Source organism: Lagopus muta, chromosome 7 (genome assembly GCF_023343835.1).
Source record: "Lagopus muta isolate bLagMut1 chromosome 7, bLagMut1 primary, whole genome shotgun sequence".
In the NCBI taxonomy this organism is placed as follows: domain Eukaryota; kingdom Metazoa; phylum Chordata; class Aves; order Galliformes; family Phasianidae; genus Lagopus; species Lagopus muta.
In genome coordinates this window covers 20,065,403-20,085,960 of record NC_064439.1, presented here as the reverse complement: position 1 = coordinate 20,085,960, position 20,558 = coordinate 20,065,403, and the positions used below count along the sequence as shown (strand labels likewise).

The following is a 20,558-nucleotide window of genomic DNA, read 5'->3' as shown; positions in this document are numbered from 1 at the left end:
TTCCTACAAAATCCTAGTTGAACACCTGCAGTATGTTAAGTCATCACTGTTTTATTAAAAATAGTAGCCAAGTACAGACTAAGTGCTAAAGGACTAATGAAGACTAGTTTCTGCAAAGAATACATGTGACCTGGATCTGAGGATGTGGACTCTAGGCCTAAATAGTTACACAACTAACCATCAGGAATGGGCCTGTAACATTGGCTAAATATATATTTACACATGTTTACAAACTAACAGCCAAATCCTCTTTCCACTAACATCAATGGGAGTTTTGCCATTGGCTTCAGTGCAATCAGGGATTTGGTCCAATATAATAGTTTGACAGCTGTTCAATTTTTCAGGAAAAAAAAGTGTTTTTTCTATCCCTCTTTTTCTTTTAGAATACAGCTAAGGGGAAGACAAAATTGAACAACTTGAGTGGTTGGATATTATGTTAAAAGTCTAATGTAAACCTACAGAGCAGGAACATCGAGTTAAGGCTTGAAGCTGGTTAGTTTCTAGTTTTAAGTGGAAGGAGAAGAAAAGTACAAGGCAAACAATTCCTTTGGAGAGAGAAAGTGTATTTTGATTACCTCTTCCTTTTATTGTAAAATCATTCCTCACCACACTATGAGTGGACTCCAAGCATCATTGTTAGCAGGTAAGTCACAAGAACCAAAGCTGAAGTATGGATAAAGCAGCAAGATCATAGCACATCAAAGTATCATATACACTGAAGAAATAACTCAGCGTCTTTTTGTGTTTGTTTGTTTCCTATAAAAATCTGATCTATGTAAGACTTCATTCACATGGACACTAACAATGAGGAAGTATTTGCTTTGGCGGTAGTGGATCGCACATCTGTTTAGCTTGTTTTGTATTTTTTTAACGCAAAGTTTCTCTGTGTCGTACAGATGTGAACCAGGTAGCATTCGACATTCCCCCACTGGTGAGGTGTAGCGGTCAATCTCTGCTGGGGTGCTTGTTTCACTGACTTTTGCCACGCAAATCCATTGCTTAGAAGGACGAGCTTCATTGTCAGAGTGCTTGGGTGGGTCTTTTGACTCATTATCAGTCGGCGTAAATAATAAATCCAGAAAATGTGCTGTATTTGTTGTTGTTCCCTCCATGTGCTTTTCCTCCATCTAATTTAATGTAAACTTCATCTCCCGGCTCCAGGTGAAGAACCACGCTGTTACTGGCGTAGTCGTAATTCTGGTCGGCATCCTGAGCAATGGCGCTAGCTCGAACCTACACAAAACACATAATCAGTGGTTAAGAAAACCCAGAGAACCTCTCCTGCGTGCTGACATTTAAAGCGTAGCCTCAACATTTTATTCAGCTTCTGTACGTTGCCACTTCACGTGTGTAAGAAGATACATTGCCTATTTTTCTTATGGGTACTGCTGATCTTCTCACACAAAACTCACGCAAAATATCTGAAACTAAAGCAATGACCTGCTCATTCCTCAGCCACCCCGGTGAGCACAGCACCACTTGCATTCCTGTAAACGTGTTGTGCCTTTGAAACCACATATGTAGTAACAGCTGGAGTTGGGACAGCTGGCTCTGGTCATGTGCCAGCTTTACATTGGTGCAACTTTCATCTCAGTGGATCAAGTGATTGACATTGGCGAAGGTCTGCAGTGAGGCCCTGTGGATACCGAGCTGGAGTTGTTCCAGAGCCGATTTATTGCCGTACAGCTAATAGGATCACGCTGCAGAAAGGAGCGAGAAAGGCACACCCACACACTCACAGCACACCCCAGCGCACACAGGCAGGTAAGGAACCAGGCAGGATTTGGAAGAGCTGTTAGTGCCACATTTCATTGAGGAAGCAGTTACTTTCTGTGCAGTGTAAAAGAGGCACACTGAAAAATGATGGGTATGTCGCTGTTTACTTTGAGAGGTTCAGTAATTTACAGGCAATGGAGGACTTCTAATTCCATTTACAACTTCCACTCGAACATGCATTTCTGTCCCATTTCCCCCTGGCTATGCCACTACTGATTAGATGTGACATTCCAGCAAACTGGACGTAATCTGTAATTTCAGGATGGACGTTGGTTTCCAGCAACATCTGTGGCACTGTAAGTCTCCAAATCATTTATATATAGTTTGACCCTGTTTGTTAAAATATTTAAACTTGGCTGTGTGTGATTTATTGCAGTGCAACACATCATTGCTTGTCTTTGTTCTGGTGTTGTTATGGAGCAGAAGTGATTTAGAGGCGCTGCAAACCTGCGCTAAGTAATAATGCATGACTTGGTGTTCTACGTGTGGGATTCTGTCTGTTCTGAACTGAAGGAATAGGCTGTCAGTCACAAATGGCCACGGATCCCTTTCAAGTTTAAATGACAAATTTCCAAATTGCACTTTCATGGGAAATGATCTCCCATTAATACTGAGATGTTAAAAAAGGAGGAGGGATCTTTACCGTGGAGGACAGCGTAGTACTAAAAAGCCACAGCAGGTGGGAATTCTTTGTTCATCCTGTATGGGTGAGAAGGGCTGAGAAGTCTTCCAGTGCTTTGACAGCCTGCAAATTTACTACTGCATGTTAACAATCCCCAGCTATGTCAGGACTTCTTCATCCCGAACCGCCTGGAATTGTTTACAGAGCACATCTCTTCGGCTGGTGTCTCAGCAAGCCTTATTCTAAGCACAGGGTGTTTCCTTTGGGTTAATGACCAGCGGGTGGAGCTGAAGGCTCTGGGCATTAACCCTAGAAACACTCCTCAAAAAAATAGCACGGACTGGGTGTGTTGGTAGTGTAAATGGAAAGGGCAAAATGGAAAGGGGTGAAATGGCTGCAGACGAGGTGGAGAAACTTTCACAGAAAACAACTACTTTGCCTGCTGGCAAACAAAATGGCTTACATTGCTTCCCAAATTTCCATTTAGCTCACAATTAAATGCTATGTACTGTATTTCTCTAAATTTTGTATTGACTGTGGATAGTAGGAGCAAACTCAGACTGTATTCCTGACTGTCGTATGGTCAGCATATGCACACTGGATACAGCAACGGACATTTCATGTTCAGATTTGAGTCAGTACCTCGTGCCTGAAGGCAAAAAAGAAAAAAGACCCAAAGTGCAGATGTTACTCCCTGTGCCTGGTGGTAAACATCCTGTACATCCAGCGTGCCGTAGGCTTACACCTGCTCGTTTGGTCAGCCAGCATCATTTCCTGGTAAAGCCTGTGAGAAGAGCCTCAAGGAATGCTCAGAGCACTGCTGTGGGTGTGAGCGTATCTCAGAGCAAAGCCGCTCAGCCCCAAACGGCGCTGGAGCCGCACGGTGCTCACCTCATCCTGCAGCCACACGGGGACACAGCGCTGAGCTCCGCACTCAGCACCTCCCTGTGATGGATTAACTCTGCACACTTCGGTGCTCCTTGGAGGCTTCGCGTGGGTATGAAAGGCTTTCCTTCGAGCCGCGCATCTTCCACCCAGCATTTCCATTGTTAGAAACACTGCGTTTACCGTGACATCTTTGTCAGAATCCCCAACACCTCACTTGCAGAATTTCTGCACTTTCTCACCACCAACACACACCGTCAGCCACCGGCGCTCCAAGGATAAAGCAGAGCCAAAAGAGGGACTGCTGTGCTGGAACCGCATCTGTGATACATAAGTTGCGTATTTGCCTGAATATCTGCACACACATCTGCAGCTCCACACACAGACACCTCCCTCCTTTTTTTCTTTGAGACGCCGAGAGTTCAGTGCGCCTCGTGCCTGTCGCTGGAAGTTGTCGTGTTTGGAAACAGACTTCGGGCTCCATTTAATATTTATAGCCCGTTACTTTTTTAAACAGCGCCGGGGCCTGGGAAAATAAACACTTTAAAACGCGTTATAATAGGGGCTGGGAATGGCCGTACGTTCTAATTGCCGGCATAATTGTATTCCCACGGCGGGCAGCGCTGCCTTTACGTGGAGAAATCAAAGCGAATGCATTACAGCGCGCTCTCCTTTACCGGTCCCGGTTTATCTGCCGCGATGATATTTACGGCAGACATTTTTTAATTTAATTAATTGCCGCCGATGTCCTCATTATCCCGTTTTCACAGCGTTTCTGAGGAGCCATAAACAAAAGGTTAAGCGCCGTGTCGGACCCAGCTGCCGCCGCGGGCAGAGGTGACCGAGCGAACGGCCCCTCCCGGCCCCGCGCTGCCCGGGACGCGGCCGCTGCCCGACGGCACTTCGGGGCGCGGCGCCGAGAGCGGCGTTGCCCGGACCCACGAGTGCGCGCCGAGGGAGCGCGGAGCGGCCCCGGGGACGGCGGTACAGCCACAGCCCCGCCGAGCGCGGCGGCAGCGCCTCTCCTAATTAAAACGGATTGTTCCGCCGTCTTTCGCGCGGCGGCATCGCAAGATCTTTAATTATTTGTGAACGTCGCCATCCCCCCGCGGGGAACGGCGGCGAGCCGGGGCCGCGACGGTGTTTCTTAGGGGTGTTCGGCACAAAGCCGCCGTCCGCCGGCGCTGACCCGCTCCGAGGCGGGACCCGTGGCCGCCGTGACCGCGGGGCTGCCCGCTCCCTGCAGGGCGCCCGGACCCGGGCTCTCCCCGCCCTTCGGGGCTCCCCGTCCCCTCCCGGCTCCCGCTCCTCTCGGGGCTCCCAGATCGCGGCTCCCCGTCCCGTCGCGGCTCCGTTCCCGCAGGTTTGCCCCCCCGCCCCGGCCCACCTGGTTGTTCTTGCAGAGGTCGGCCCACATGCTGGTGCCGTCGCCGCCCCGCATGAGCACATGGTAGGTGAAGAAGTAGATGCCGGGGATGGAGCAGGTGAACTTGCCGGTGGTGGGGTCGTAGTGGTTGCCCAGGTTGGTGACCACGTCGTCGAACTTGAGCACCTCGTAGCCCTCGTGCTGCCGCTTCAGGCCGGCGTAGAAGGCGATCTTGGGCACGGTGCTGTAGGTGGCGGCGCTGATGGCCCCCGCCGCGTTCAGCCCCGGCGCCCCGGGCGGCCCCGGCAGCCCCTGCCGTCCCGGCTCGCCCTTCTCGCCCGGCGGCCCCACCGGCCCGGGCGGTCCCGGCTCCCCCGGCGGCCCGCGGGGCCCCGCTTTGCCCGGCCGGCCGGCGTCCCCCTTGGGCCCCTGGATGAAGGTGGGCAGGGACTGCATGAGGCCGCGGTCGGGCGTGGCCGCCGTGCTGGGCGCCTTGGTGCCGCCGTAGGGGTCGCAGACCATGCGGCAGGTGCCCAGCATCTCGTAGTGCGCCGAGGTGCCGGCCGAGCTCACCAGCACCGGGATGAGGACGACGAGCAGCAGCACCATCACCACTCCCAGCGCTCCGGCCGCGATCAGCCGCCGCCTGCTGCCCACCAGCCGGCTCAGCGCAGGGCGATCCTCCTGCCTGCTTTTGGACAGAATCTTGATGGCTGTGCGGGGACCTCCTCAGAGCCGAAAAAACGCCGAGCCCGAGCGAGCCCGGCTCCCGGGGCTTTGGCCCTCCCGCTGCCGGCGGGTCCGGCGCTGCTCTGCGGCCGCCGCGGGCGGGTGTGGAGGGAGCGGCGCCGCCGCCCCGACCGCCGCACTTTTATGCTCCCGCCGGCGATCGACTTTTTTTTTTTGCACACCGTGCCAGTCCGAGTCAACTTTCCCTGCAACTTGCCTTTCCTCTCGCGATCGCCCCGCTCTCTCTCTCTCTCTCTCTCGCTCGCTGTTGTTTTTTTTTTTTCCCCGCAGAGGTGACGGCGCTCAGCGAGGACGCGCTGCCCGCTGCCCGACGCCGCTCAGAGCCCGCGGTGCCGCCGGAGCCGGAGGGAGAGCGGGATCCCGCCCGGTGCCACCTGCCAGCAGAGGAGGAGGCTGCCGAGCGCGCTGGAGCAATTTATAGGCACCCAAAAGCGCAGGGGAAAGGGGAGCTGCTTTGGCATCTCATTCCAGCATCTGCTCCGCTCTTCCCACTCACAGGGAGTTTGGCATTACTCTGGCAGTGTGGGAAATATATATTTTTTTCCTGTCTCCCCCCCGTAGCCCTCCCCACGTCTCCCCCCCCCCCCCTCCTCACCCCCCCGCAGGCGGATGAACAGCAAAATCGTGCGCCTCGCTCAGTGCTGCGCCGCGCGGTGACGGCTCCTCCGGAGCGCAGCGAGAGGCAGAGTTGTGCCCGGCCTTTGGGCACCCCCGGGGTCACTGGCGGCGAACTGGAAGGTCACCCCACCTCCCGCCCGGTGCTGCCCCGGGGCCGCCCCGCCGCGCCTCTGTTTGCTGCGAAATAGCGCTTTAATTGTAGGGGTGCCGTGCGGTTCCCAATTACTCAGGTGGAAGTTCTCTGGCCGCTCAGCACCGGCACGGAGATCGGCACCTCTCACAGCTCCGGAGCTCCCTCTTTACCTCTCCCCAGTTACGGCCATAAGTGCAGAGAGGGAAACATTCCTTTCCCTGAATTAAAACCGATGTTCTCATCGCCGGTGCTAAAAGCAGGCACCCCTCTGCTGTCGGTGACACAGAGGAACACGGTTCCCTGGTGCTCAAAAACCCAGGGAAAGTGCGGGGCATACACGGACCAGCAGATGCCCAGAGCTGTGACGAAGCTCTCTGCCTTACCTCGAGGGCAGCAAAGCGTTTTGTTCAGTATTTTTGTTTTGCTTTTGCTAAAGGTTTCTCCTCCCTCAAGGGTTGGTGTGCACCTCTGTGCCACGGTAAGAAGGTGAATGTGCAATCTTGGTGGCATTTTTCCCAAGGAAATATTAAGCAACTCCTCTTGCTCACAGATACACAAAGTACACAAAGAGCTGCTTAAATAAACAAACAGAATTGATTCCTAAATCATACTTCTGTATTCAGGAGCAATGGACGTCAATCAAACGTGGGTGACATTTGCCTGTCAATACAGGGATGATGGCTGGAAAGAGTGTGACTTATTACGGCAAGGCAAGAATCTGAAATGAGCGGCGGCAGCAAGTAGGACAACAACCAAATAACAGCATCTCCAGCGATGATCAGAGGGCTGTGATCTCGTCTCGGGTTTTATTAGCACGAATCCCCTCTCCCTTTCCCCCCGCACTCTTTTCTTTCTTTTCTGTTTCACAACACAATAAGGTCAAACAAGCAGGCAGTGGGAAACAAAGATTCATTGATTCTTCCTTTTAAGCAGAAATGTCAGCGGCTCCTTTTGCTCTTTCCTGGGAGACTCAAAGGCAGTGAGTGTGTCCACGCCACGCAGAGTCGGGCCCTCCCAGCTCCTTATCTCCCCAGAAAACTCCCGATAAAGCCTCCATTTCACACACTTTTAAATACCCCACTCCCCCTTTCTTTTTCTCTATTTTTTTCTTTAACGCTTCATCTTTCAGTGATTCTTTATCTGGCTCTGGCACAAGCGAGCCATTTCCCTCAGCAAAGGGCTCCCACTCAGGGCCCGGGAAAGCAGCAGAACACATCGGGAGGATTATTGTTCTATCTCATCGCTCTCCCTGCCCCACAGGAAAAGGCTTTCAACACCGCTCTTTAGTCTGTGCAAGAAGAAAAGTTGTGTAGAGTGACAGCTCTGCCTCAGACTGCGGATGGCCCTCGGGGTGTTGCGTTCCGTCATCTGTGGCCCAGCAGAATTTCATGGCACCAGGATGTATCCATGCCTCCATTGCACCTTACACTCAAGGAGCACTCTTGAGCCTTCAGATGGACACCAACCCACTGTGCTCTGCCAAGCCACAGTGACCTGGTGACAGGTCAGCAGCAGTGTGCCACGTGTGCTCAGTTCCATGCTCTTGCTCTGGAATGCTGGATCTTAAAGCAAGTTCCTACCAACCTACTGTGTTTATCACATTAATACTCAGATTTATCTTCACGTGTATCGTCAGCCATCTCTGAAGCTCATTTACTCCTGCAGACTTTCTCTCCAAGAAGGTCTGAGCCAGACACAACATCACAGCCTGAGCAAGCAGAGGTGAGCAGAGGGTGCTTGTGCTGAGTTGTCCATGAAGACCGTGTGCTGGCTGGGAACACTGCCTGGGACAGTGAGCTCTCCACTAGTGCTTCAGGAACCTGGTCATCCTTGGTAAAAATATGTTTTCCAAGGAAACTGAAAGTGGAAAATCAAAGGGCTGAGAAGTTACGCACTGGAGGGCTCAGTACTTTGGTACAAGGAAAATGCAGAATCCTCTTTTTGTAATGGGACATTTGTTGCCCTGGAGTGACTTGTCAAAGCATCGACTCACTCAGTTACAGCCACTTCTGTTAGAATATTATCTCTTCTCCACACAAAAGGCTAAAAATGAAGATGGACGTCCATTCCTAACAAAACTATTACACCAAGGTCAGCTGCTGCTTGTCCTAATGCAGTGACCATTACTACATTTCTTTGTCCTTTCCCTTTACCTCCCCTTCCTTTGGGTCTGCCCTGTGAGCTGCATCCCCTGCAGCTTCTGCCATTTGAAGCAGCCTGCCCACAGCTCCTTCCCTCACTGACTAATTAGCTAATATTCACACAGAGCCTTAAAGACATGAAGCATAACATGCATGTTAATTTTTCTTGTGCGTCTGAAAGAGGGGGGTACTGTTGTCTCACCACTGGGATAGGGAAAAATGGGAGAAAACCAAACATCTTGTCAAGGAAAGGCGCTCTGCAGTCCCCAGGCACAACATGACTCCTTCAGCCCGAGGTGCTCAGTCCAAAGGGTGAGCCTGGGGAAAACAGCACGTGGGAAGGGCAACCCCGCAGTACTACAGCGAGCAGCAGTAATGCAGAGAAGGGAGTGCTCCAAAACCATGCCAAATTCCAGCCATCCTGCTCACTCCTATCTGCATCAGCTTTGCTTTTGCTTATACTTTAACTCATTGAAAAAAATCTTTTAGAGGAGCATTTTGAATTCCAGTCATCCCAAAAATTAAGGCATTGCTATACTGAGTCTTCAGAAATATGGGTTGAACCATGTATGTAAGTGTTGGTGTTTCAGCTGGGCACTAGTGGCTGAATTCTGCTGTGGTCAAAGAGCAACAAGCACTCACCTCAGCAGGTAACTGGCTTCAGTGCTACAGAGCAAAGTCAAGTTACAAATGGAGGAGAAATAATCATATAGGTATAGATGGCTCAAAGGCACCACGATGAGCAGTGAAAATGCTACTGCTACCCTAAGCCACTTCCAGTACTGTTTCAGTTCTGTTCACCCACCTCACTCTATTTCATACCATGGGTCTCAGAGAGGCTCCTGCTTTGCTTTCTGGTGGAGGATTGTGCAGGTAGCAGCAGCTGAGCTCTCCCACAGCTCTGTTTCCATCAGTAGTGAAGAATATTTGTATTTATAATGATGTAAGTTGCCCACTGGCTTTTTTAAAATTAAGGTTTTCGTACTCAAAGGAAATTCAGCTTCTGTGTAACAAAAAAAAAAAAAAAAGATGTTTTGTTGATGTTTTGGAAGTTTTACCTGTCTTTTGAAATTGAAGAAGTCCTTCAGCAAGATATTCTCTGCTATTTAAGGATCTAAACCTTTGTGTGTGTGACTGAAATTAGTCCAGATTAATTATGTTTGTTGTTGTTTTTTCCCCCCCCATAATTAATAACATCCTTCAATAGCTCCATGAAGATCAGTCTCTGACCCTCCAATCAAAGAGGAGAATGATTCAAAGTACAATTCAAAGAATCATTTCAGCCTTGCAAGGGTTACAACCACTCTTCAAAGTCAAATGAGGGGAGAATTCAGGGGGGACTGCCACTGAAGTGACAGCTCAACAAGGAGAGTTTGCAAATAAATTCCACATCTCTTTTCCTTTTTAGTTTTTAATCTGAAAAGATCAAGCATGACTAGTTAATGGGGGGAGGGGAATTAAAATGAAAAGATCAGTACCCAAATTATGTTCTGACAGGTGAATCACTGAAGATTGTGTATGTAAAAAGAAGTCTTCAACGCAGCAAAACTAAAAATTACACATCTAACTGACCAATTTTATGGCTATAAAATAGTCTCAGATGATACTTGGTAATTGTTAACCTACTTAACAGGAACTGAGCATAAAAGGTATTCATGATTGCAAGAGCCCCTGTTTATTCCAGAGATTAGCCATCAGCTGCAAACATGAAAGCTGCTCCTGCACATTTCTCCTCTCCTTGCACACATGCCTGCAAGCCTGCCTCTGCCTTTGTCTTCCATCCCCTTCCTCCCCTCCCCATCCCCAAAGGCGCCAAACACAAAGCTGTTGCAATGCACGTGGGATGTACTTTGAACTCGAAGATACTTTTTGGTAGCATTACTGATACAGTTTTCCAGTACCAGTGGTCCTTGAGCAGCTGATAGTTGTTGTGTTGGTGACGGTATGCAACTGTGGGAGCTGTACTTGTTAACCAAGGTCAGTGTTGTGCTGTCTGGGCAGAGCTGTACCTGCTCAGCCCCTTCTCTGATCTGCCTCCCTGCAAAGCACTGGCCCCTGCTCTCCTCAAGGGAGTTGTCACTCAGATGGTTTCTGAAGAGATCACTAAGAGCAGCAGAACTGTGCAACTGTCAGCGAGCAGTAGCTTGCACCAGCTGGTGAATGCCTCTCCATAAATGCCTCGATTTGCTGGTAAATGCACTACATTTCCAGAAATGGCTTTAAAAACAATGAATTATTTTACATAGCTTTCTTCACAGTAGCCTGGGCATCCAGTGCCCCAGAGACCATGACAGTGCCTGCTCGTGGCAGGCTCCAGCTCTCACTTGGTATGGGCCAACTGGGCCTTTCTCCCTCCCCACTGCTGCTCTTGTAAAGCAGGCATGGTAACTCATCACTCTTGTGGTGATGAGGTCTTGGCTTCTGCAACCACCTTGTTAAGCATGCTAGTGGTTGAAATGTTTTTCATGTAGGCTTTCTCCTTGACCCCCACCTTTAGCTCCCTCTTGATCAAAATCCACTGCAGATAATCTGTCATAAGCAGGCAGACAGAAGAACTCACAACATTCATTAATAACCCCCAAATATACAGGTATTCATAAGTGCAGTTCAATCAAAGAGTATTGCTAATGGCAAAGGGTGCAGTGCCGGAATTCTTATGAAGATGTAAACAGCAAAGACAAAGAGATAGAAGATAAATGCCTCTAACATGAGAGTGAGATTAAACAACCACTTTGTGCCTGCTTAAAACTATACCAGTAAGCAAAGGCATAAATCACGTTGCACTTCTATTACAAACTATGTCAGTCGTTAGAGTCAATCAGAAGGAGATTTCCAGGCTATTTGGCCACAAGTACAATTCCAGTTACCTTTGAAATGGTTACTAGATGGTTAAAGAGAGATATTGCAGGGAAAAATCCAAAGCAGAGACCAGCTTTCCTAAACTGACATTGGCAATTTACCCTGTGTCCTCCAGATCCAAAGGACTCCCTTTCCATTGTTATACCAACCCAGCAATCTTCTGGTGTGTCATATCATAGTCCTTTATATTCATCAGGAGGTTGATGGATGGGCAATAAGGATGGATAGCTGGGAGTGGAAAACTCAGAATTAAAATCCCAAGAGTGGCAAGTTGCCCATGAGATTTATTTTTTCTTCTACCATCTCCTCAACCAATCTTCTTATTGTGCCCAATTATTGATTTCTGAAGTAGTTACTGGCATAATTTACTTAGCAAATTGCAATTATTTCTGATAATTCATTTTCCTTTCTGTAGGTTTCATTTGTTAAAGCAAAAGGCTCTTTGATCCCAAGCAGTCTTCTTTACAAGAAAATGGCACACAGTGGAATTTGGCATGATCCTGCAAGATGCTGAGCCCTCAGTTATTGTAGCAGCAACTGCTCTTGAGACTTTGTAATACTTACCCTTGCACTGCTAATAAAAACTGTGCTGCTGTATTGGTCTGATCCATCACAAACCAGGATTGCTCCACTGAAAAAGATTCAGCTGAGAAGTTGACACACGTGCATGGGATCAGAATTCACTGTTTATGGTGCTTTTGGAGAGTTGCAAAGCACAGAAGGATCCCACAGATGCACTCTTCCCTAAAAGGGATGGGTTATGCCTCCACAGTGAGGAGGGGGAACAAACATTTCCTCACAGCACTGTAGAGATATGAGCCATGCCAGGAAACCATAGTGTATGTTTCTCAGCTTTGTGCACTGCTGATGTCATTATTATTATTAGGCTATTCTATATGGATGTAACTATAATTTCAATAATTGTGAACTCAACCTGTGTTTGTGCATTTAGCAACAACAACTGAAACAATACAGACTAGAGAGGAAAAACCAAAGTCTTTATCACCTTCTAAGACTCGTATGTGTTCTTATGCTATTTTATTATATTACACATTTTTTTTAGCGAGGCTGTTGGTATTTCTTCTATGCAGTTAAAAAAAAATCTAGGATGCTCAATTACTGTACAAGCCCAAAAGCTGCCAGGTGAGAAGAAGAATGTGACTGGCTGAAGAGTGTGTCTGGGGACTGAGGATTTCTCTCTCCAGAGGGATGAAATCCTAGCCAGAATTTTCCTTGCATACAGTAAGACATTATACATATGTTTACAACCCCCTCCTCCCCAGCCCCATGCACATGCATGCACACAAAACTCCTCATGTTTTTGCTGGAATCAGAGCAGAACACTGAGCCTTGCGGTTACTACAGCTCAGCAAGCTGCCATTTTGTATTTTATGGCTGAAATATAACCAAAAAGAGCAGGATGATATACTCAATATTCTGTGACAATATTCTCAACCACTGCCATACACACAGTTACTCCACAGAGCTAATTGACAGAGTGCCAAATTGTGTTTGCACTTCACACATGGGCAGCTCCATTGGCCTAGAAGGCACACTCACTCTCATATTACTATGCAGCTCATTGAGCACATGCTAGAGTTTCCCCAGTCTTTGGGAGAACAGAATTTTAACCTGAGATCTTTTGTTTAATTAACTTTAAATCACCAGTGTCAGTCTTTAAACATCTAGAAGAGGCAAGAATCTTTTATCAAGCTTAATGCCTGGGAGAGAGAATGAAATGCAAAGAATGTGCATGGAGTATCCTGGCAAATGCTGCTTCTCACTGAGTGCTGAAGGGAATCAGAGAAAGGACACAAGGAGAGAGAAGTGCCTCTGAGCAGGGTGAGACAGGGAGCTGCTGGGGGCAAGAACTGCAGAGGAAATATCACTTCCAGGGAACAGCACGTCCAGCAGTTACATTGGGATAGCAGTACATTAGGCATATTTGGGCACTGTTTGGAAAATTAATTTTGAGGAAGAAAGGAAGAGCACAAAGCAGAGAGTCCACATGCAGGAAGAGTCCTAGCGCTTCAACAAATGCAGCAGTGACCTCAAGATGGCCCCAGCCAAATTCTTCCTCTTGACATCTCGCCCAGTAACTGCTCCACCAACATTTGTCTCCCACCAGGTAGGAATGCTAACCGCTCTCCACACAAACTAATTTGCTGCTAAATTGCCACTCAGACTCCTCCATTCAGGAAGGACAGCAAGCAGAAAGCTACGTGCTGTCACACTGCCAGGCATGGATGCTGTGAGATCCACCCATAGAGCAGTGCAAGCCTGCAGACCTCGAGTCAGAGCTCCTTCTTCGTGCATTTAATTGTCTCCTTAAGGATTATACCACAGATCTTTTCTCGGTCGTTAGGCTTCTATTCTGCATTTAACATATCTGTTAATAGCTTTCTGTTCTTAATTACATCGCTACTGTTTCTTCCCACTCCATGTATAATCAATGAATGTACAGATGTTATAGTTATGAAGTATACCAGAGAGTTTGGCTACGCAGTAATTACACCAAAAAAGAATAGATAGAATGCTTACCCGTATCCTGGGCTACGCTATGAAACTCCAGAGAAGGGGTAGCCAGCTCTTAAATGGGTCTGGAAGAGGTGCAGCCAGGCTCCCCCCATTCCAGCAGCACAGGTGAATTGCCTCCACCTGTGCTCCCATAGCTGACTCAGTGCTCGCCTCAGGTGATCAATCAGAGGTTCAGGCCATGATTCAGCAGTTTCCATACACTCCATTTATTACAACTTCCTGCATTGTGAAGTGCAAATAGGTAACTAGCTGAAAGCCAATAAGTAGGTATCTCAACGACACTGTTACATCTGTACTTTCCTTCCTCTTGCTGTGCTCAGTGAACAGTTAAAAATGCCAATTTCTTTTTTAAAAAAATCCAATAAGCAGAGATTTAACTGGCTCACCACAACTCCACATCTCTAGAGCAACCTCATTTATCTGCCCAGCTTCAGACAAGTGGTGTGAGGATGGACTCAGTCATCCTTTCTGTTTCTGACACCCACTCACTCAGAAGTTTCCTTTGCTGGCTGTCCATAGTTGTAGTTTTCCCGCATGCTCAGAACCTTGCACTAGTTCCCCAGGTCTCCTTCTGAGAGCACTTTGAACACCCCCATCCCACAGACACTGACCAGGACTCAGGGCTTCGCCTCCAATATTCTTGGACATAACTTGTTCTCTGTGCACCGTTTTCATCTTCAGTAACACAAAAGCTTAAGTGATTTGGTTTCTACTGACTCCAGTCAGACCACATAGCAGTTGGACAGATTAATGCAGTGGAAGGACAACACAGGAATGTAGCAACAAGGGGACCAGTACAGATAGAATTGTATTTCAGAGGAAGAGTAAAGGTGCTCACCCATTTCCAAAAATGTAGGCTCAAAGAAAAGACTGCACAAAGGAAGGATCTCCAACCAGAGACCCTTTGCCAGTGGCAGTCAGCCCTTAAATGGGGTCTAAGAGAGGTGCAGCCAGGCTCCACCCCTTCTGGTCACTCAGCTGAATTGCCTTCACCTGTGCTCCCAGGGCTGACAAGTCCTTTCCTCAGGTGAGCAATCAGGCTGTGACTCAACAGTTCCCAAACAGATTGAAAAGTTGGTCTTCTCTCAGTAAATGGACACAGTTTGGCTCAGTTTGAAGCCCCCAGCAAAGTATTTTGTGAACACCTGGGGACAAGGTATTCTAATGCTTGGCTCTGCTGATGCTTTTATAAGAGTGAGTCATAGAATCATTAAAGCTGGAAAAAACCTCTAAGATCATCTAGTCTGTCATCCCATCAGCACCATACCCACTGAACCATGTCCCTAAAGAACTAGAAAGAGTTACAAAAGGCCAGGACCTGACTTTCCAGCTCTCAGCTGAGAAAAACAGCATCATTTGTATTTTATAGAATTGAATTCCATAAGCTGAAGCAAGAAGGAAGGAAAGAGTAGCGTGGTGGGACAGGTCACAGCTATGCTGCTGGATTCAAATACTGTGCCAATACTGAAATATTGGGCAGTGCCAGGGCATGTCTCTGGGCAGAGAGACAAGCAATGCGCATCCTTTCTAGCTGCTCCCCTGTGTTGTCTTTGCAGCTCCATGGCTGCAAGGTCTGGGAAAGAGCATCACCCTCACTGACCCACCCACCTCAGATGAAGGACATCATCTGAGAGCAAAGGAGAAAAACAAAGAAGTGTTTTCCATGCAGAGGACTCTCACCACCAGATAATGGACAATGTTCTGGTGAGTTAAGCACTGCAGGTGAGGTACTTGATTCTGCAAGCAGGCGTGTGCCTGTCTCACTCCACGTGAGGGCTGTGGGAAGTGGAACTGAGAGCAAAAGTCTGCGTCTGAGCTTGCTGAATGGGACAGATGGCAACCCATGCCAAAAATAGCTTTGCTAGAAGTAGAACACATGGTAAATTGCATTAATTTTAATAATTGCTTTTTATGCTTTGATAAAAACTGGCAAAGACCTAAAGGATCCTCTACTCAAGACAATTAACACAGCTCTCCTTGACTGCTCCCCTTTGCTGCTCTGAGGCTTTCAGGCTCACAGAATGGCCAAGAGTGGGGCTGCCCACTTATGCCAGGAAAGCAGCAGCTCACTGGGATGTGGGACCACAGGGAAAATGGGACTGGCTTTGTTTCGTCTGCAAGGGGAGCGCTGGCTGCTGCTTGGCAAGGCACAATCTCTGTATATCCAAGGGCTCTGGTAACATCACCCTCTGAAGCCAGGCAGATTCAAAGTCCCAGAAGAGCCTCTTTCCAAAGGAAAGACGTATTTAAAAGAAAAAAAAAAATACAGGAGATATAGATACATGATTTCATAGCTACTGTAGGGAAAAGAGAAGAGATTGATAGCTCCTTTGCCTGCTGCAAAGGAGATTTTTGCCTACCAAAGTGCAGGGTATTACTGTTGTTTTGTCACATGAGAAGAGGTAAGAAGAAGAGCATGCCCAAGCAATAGCTGGAGAAACATCCACTGCAGCTTCTTACAACTTCCAGTCAGGAATTAAGGATGCCTGGCCTTGAAAGAAACCCTCGCATCAAAGAGAAATGCCTCCAGCAGCAGTGCCAGGTGCAATGTTAAACAGCCCCAGCACCTTGGTTACACCAGTACCCCAGTTAGTTACACCAGCACTCCAGTTACCACAGCTCAACACCAACTTGCCCAGCCAAATCAGTTCAGCCTGCTGCCCAGCTACAGCCAAGCTCAATCACAGCACTCTGTCTGCTGGCAGTGTCCACATTCAGGGCTGTGCCAGCAACACAAAATCAGTTTCTAATTGCTGTAGTTAATTCAGGGCATCCGCTGTTCCACCAGTTCTAAAATTACATGCAATTACCTGGGGGATTTCAGAGAGCCGCAGCACCAGCTTTTTGCTTATGAACTGTATGCTGGAATACACAATATGTTTCACACAATGTTACCAAATTTTGATATGAATGAAGTATATTCTCTGTTAAAGCCAAAAAGTGTGATTGTTCACACTTGAAAAAAAATCCTTCTATTTAGGACTTCTTGATCCACAGAGATCACAGAGGTGAGCTCCCCTCCAGACATGGTACCTGTTCCTCCCCAGCACAGTGCACTCGGTGCTGCCATTCCCACACCAGCACTGAGGTGCTCAGTGTGAGCTGTGCATGGCTGGGGCCAGGCTGCTGCCCAGAGAGAAGCTGCTGCACAACCCCAAAACTCATTCCTCTGCCCCTCCAAAAGCCTCCCTCTGCTCATAAGTGCCCCAGCACCTTGTAAACCTGCATGGATGGATGTGGATTACACTATGAATGTTATTTGTATTCCATCTTTTTTTTAAGGCTCAGTGATTTGGATTGACAAATGTATTCTGATTTACTAATATGTTTTCTTCCCATCTTTGCCCTGTTTTTTCCATAGGAATTATTCTGTTCACCAGCTCAGGAAAAAACAATCAACAGCTGGAAGGTATATTCTGCTTCAGATTTTTGCACAGAATTACAATATATTTCCCTTCTTTTTCTTTCTGAGAAATGAATCGGGTTCTGCATTCTCCCCACTGGCACCATCCTGTAGTTCCATTTAACTCGGTCCTCCTGCACCCCTCAGGTTTTTGTTGCTGTGTTTCTGTGAGGTATAACAGCTGTGCCATACTACTTTTACTTTCAATATCTTTTGGTTTTTTTCCTCCAGCTGCACAGTGGTTTAAAAACCTCTTCACAGAGCACCTTGAAAGCTCTTGATGTTCATTTGCTGCAAGCACATGGTGAAGCCCTCTTCAAACACAGCCATTATCTGAGAAACAGCACGAGAGGAGCAGAAAAACTTGGGACAAGTGGACTCACTCGAGCAAACTGCCAAAGGGATGAGATGCTCAGGAGTTGCTGGGCTGAAACATTTGACTGGATCACAGACAGCAGATGAGGACAAATTTTTGACTTCTCTGCCAGCTTGTGGGTTTTCACTGCATCTGAAGATGGATGTTTCGGCATGACAGGAGATGAGAAATCTTAGAAATACCAACAGAATATCAAAAATGCTGCAAGGAAACTGCATTACTTCTGTTCCTTGCCTTACCCCATAATCAAAGCAGTTACTTCAGACAGCTTGCTAATGAAACTGGCTGTTGTTTTCCCCAGTTTCAGCAGCATTTTATGAATTACTGTGTAGGTGCCAGCACCACACAGGCAGTAGGGCAGCTGCGTTGGGTGAGTGATTCAAGGTGACCAAGCCCCCAGCTCAGGCAACTATTGATCAGACCCCCTTTACATAATTGTTCATATTCCTCCTCAGCTGCTCTCAGCTACCACAGCCTGCCTCAGGGATGGTATGCACCCAGATAATAATGCCTAAACATGATAGTGGCGACACCAGAGCTTCAAGCATCTTTGCATTAGCACAGCCCAACCGCCTGTGCCCAAGGAGCGACTCCGTATCACCTCACAGAGGGCCTGGGAGGAGCCGTTATCAAAGGAAATGTGATGTTCATAGCAGAGCACACAGCACTGGATTAAAGACCTCTGCACTGTCCAGAAGGGGATTTCAGAGGAAATACTTCAGCTTTTTGGTGAACCTCTCTTACTGGAGGGACATCCTTTGTGAAGGAAGAGCTGCAGGGGCCGATATGGCGCCTTTAGCCGTTATCAGACACCTCAAGAAGAGGCCTGACTCTCAGCAATGTGAGAACACTGCTTTTAACACAGGCCTGGGTACAGAGGAGATACACTTCAAAGAGCCTGGCTCATGGCAATCCCTGCAGGGCAGAGGTGGCAGCCTTCAGGATGAGGCCTGATGCAGAGTGCTGCCATGAGGCTCCCCCAGGGCCGGCTGAAGCCCAGCCCTTGTCCCACAGCTCTCAGAGCCACCCCTGCACCAGACATCAGCAAGCCAGAGACCCTGCAGGAACACATCCTCAAAGTTAGCTAAGCCTCCACTGCTGCCCAGTAATGCTGAAGCAGAAGATAGCTGAGAAAAACACAACACACCCCCTCACACTCATGCTCAAATTTGTTGAGCAGTGCTGCTGCAGACCACATATAAAGGCCTCCACCCTTTCCAGCACAGCTGCTGTGCAAGTTGAGGCAGGAGGGGAGCAGGTGGAAGCCTTGCCTGATAATAACTGAGGCGGGTGGCACAGCAAACCTGCTTCTGGCAGTTCTGCAGCTGGGGTGGGTCAGAAAGCTGGTACCTGGGCCATGGGGTTGCTTAGAAGCCAGACCGGTGTTTCAGTACAGAGAATTGCTAGGTCATGTTACATAGTAACACAATGTTACATATATGCTTCCAATGTAGCACACAGCTTCATTGAACTTCTTCCTGCTATCCCTAAATGTAACCCCGTGTTATCGTGCTCTTTAGCATACTTTGGGGTGATCCCTGTTAGCAGAGCAAGACTGCTGGCCTCCTTGGTCTCCTGTAGTGGCATACTGTGCTCCACTAACTAAAGATACCATGAAGCCCTGGAGATACGGGCTGTAACACTTGAAGGTGTTGAAGAGCTTTGACCAGATTGGCTTGCCTTCCTGCTAGAAATGTCTGCTGTGGTGTTGGTAGCCAGCAAAGCAGGCCTGAGTAACAAACTATTTCTGGTTTCTTTATATTCCAGTGTGAGTGAAAGGGCACAGGAGTTAAGACAAGGTGCAAAAACGGTCGATTTGAGGAGCACATAGATGTGTGATTCCCACAGAAACAGATTATCTCAGTTTACAACTGGTTTAAGGCAAAAGGCAAAGAAATTGCCAGGCTACAGTCACAACTGTACTTTAGAGGGGATTACTGATATGATATTATTGGGAGCAGTGAATTACTAAGAAGGCTTCTGCACATCCTCCTCTCCACGATGATCTCCCATTGCTGTCTCTCACTACTCCTGATAGGGGCATCTTGCTGCCTTGGCTGTGTGAAGCTGGGGAAGGCCTCTCGTGGGGTGAGGAGATAAGGAAGTAATAGCTGAGGGCACAGCTGTGGCCTGCTGGATGCCACCACCCACTTTCACAAGGAGTTTGCCCCAAGCAACAGCTCTCTGTGGTGTTTCCTCACAGACAGAGTGACTTGTATATCCTCATTGGGAAGCAGAGCCTGCAACCATCAGCCCACATTTGGGGAGCAGCAGATGCACTGAGGTCTCTACCACACGTGCTCACACTTAATTCTAGCCAGAAAAGAAAAGATTTTCTGCCCCAGGCGAACCTCAATGTTTGTTAAATGATACTGGTTGCATACCAGTTCCTTTGACCCAGGGAGGGCTCCCTTAGGTGCAGCCTGTTAATCTACTTTCCTTGTCACTGCTTTTTTTTCCTTCCCTTTCCCTCCTGTTGATTTGAGGAGTTGTTATTAACCTGCCTGACTTCAACACTGTCAAAAAAAAAAAAAAAAAAAAAAATTGTCTTGAGATTTATCCAATTATTCACTTTGTTATATCTCTTCCAGCATTTAGAACCCATGGAGGAAGGGGAAGGAACACCAGGAGGATGGAGACCATCTCTCCTACTGTGATTTGTACAGTTTGCCTCCCTGAAGATCCCAGCTCCTGGGCACGAAGCCTTTCATGTCTTGCAATCCCTGCAAGTGCCTCTGGCTGTGGAGTGCCAGCCATACATGTGCACAGTCCAGGCACATGTGCTCTTGGTGATGATGGTCCTGGCTGCCTACTGGCCTTTCCCAGCTCTTCTGTAGCCAGACTGAAGGCAGACTCACACCTTTGGAAAGGAAACAAAACTTTCTCCTCTTTTCATTTTTCATCTTTATCTTTGAAACTGTAGGTCTTTATTGCTCTTTATTCCCTGGAGTCCTTTCAGAATTCTGGGGACATAAAGGGGTTGATGGGAACAAAGCAAGACAGCCCATTCTCCCCTCTCAGATTCAGACTTCTAACAAGAGCTTCCTATTAATGATAATAAATTACTAAAATCCAAGCACTTGCCATTATT

The 20,558-nt window shown here is 48.0% G+C and overlaps 1 protein-coding gene across 1 annotated transcript; it reads right to left on the bottom strand.

The window, feature by feature from the left end:
- Positions 1–561: 561 nt before the first annotated feature.
- Positions 562–5,881, bottom strand: C1QL3 (complement C1q like 3). Its single transcript, XM_048951169.1, has 2 exons — positions 4,671–5,881; positions 562–1,233 (listed from the first exon to the last, which is right to left on the bottom strand). The coding sequence occupies exons 1-2, from the start codon at positions 5,256–5,258 to the stop codon at positions 1,054–1,056; spliced, it is 768 nt and encodes a 255-aa protein (XP_048807126.1). The 5' UTR covers positions 5,259–5,881; the 3' UTR covers positions 562–1,053.
- Positions 5,882–20,558: the final 14,677 nt, after the last annotated feature.

Excerpts from the sequence above, each read along its gene's own strand:
- C1QL3 (XM_048951169.1), bottom strand. The coding sequence starts at position 5,258 with ATGGTGCTGCTGCTCGTCGTCCTCATCCCGGTGCTGGTGAGCTCGGCC. Across the intron at positions 1,234-4,670 it reads ACCTCTGCAAGAACAACCAG|GTTCGAGCTAGCGCCATTGC; the intron begins GTGGGCCGGGGC and ends TGTTTTGTGTAG.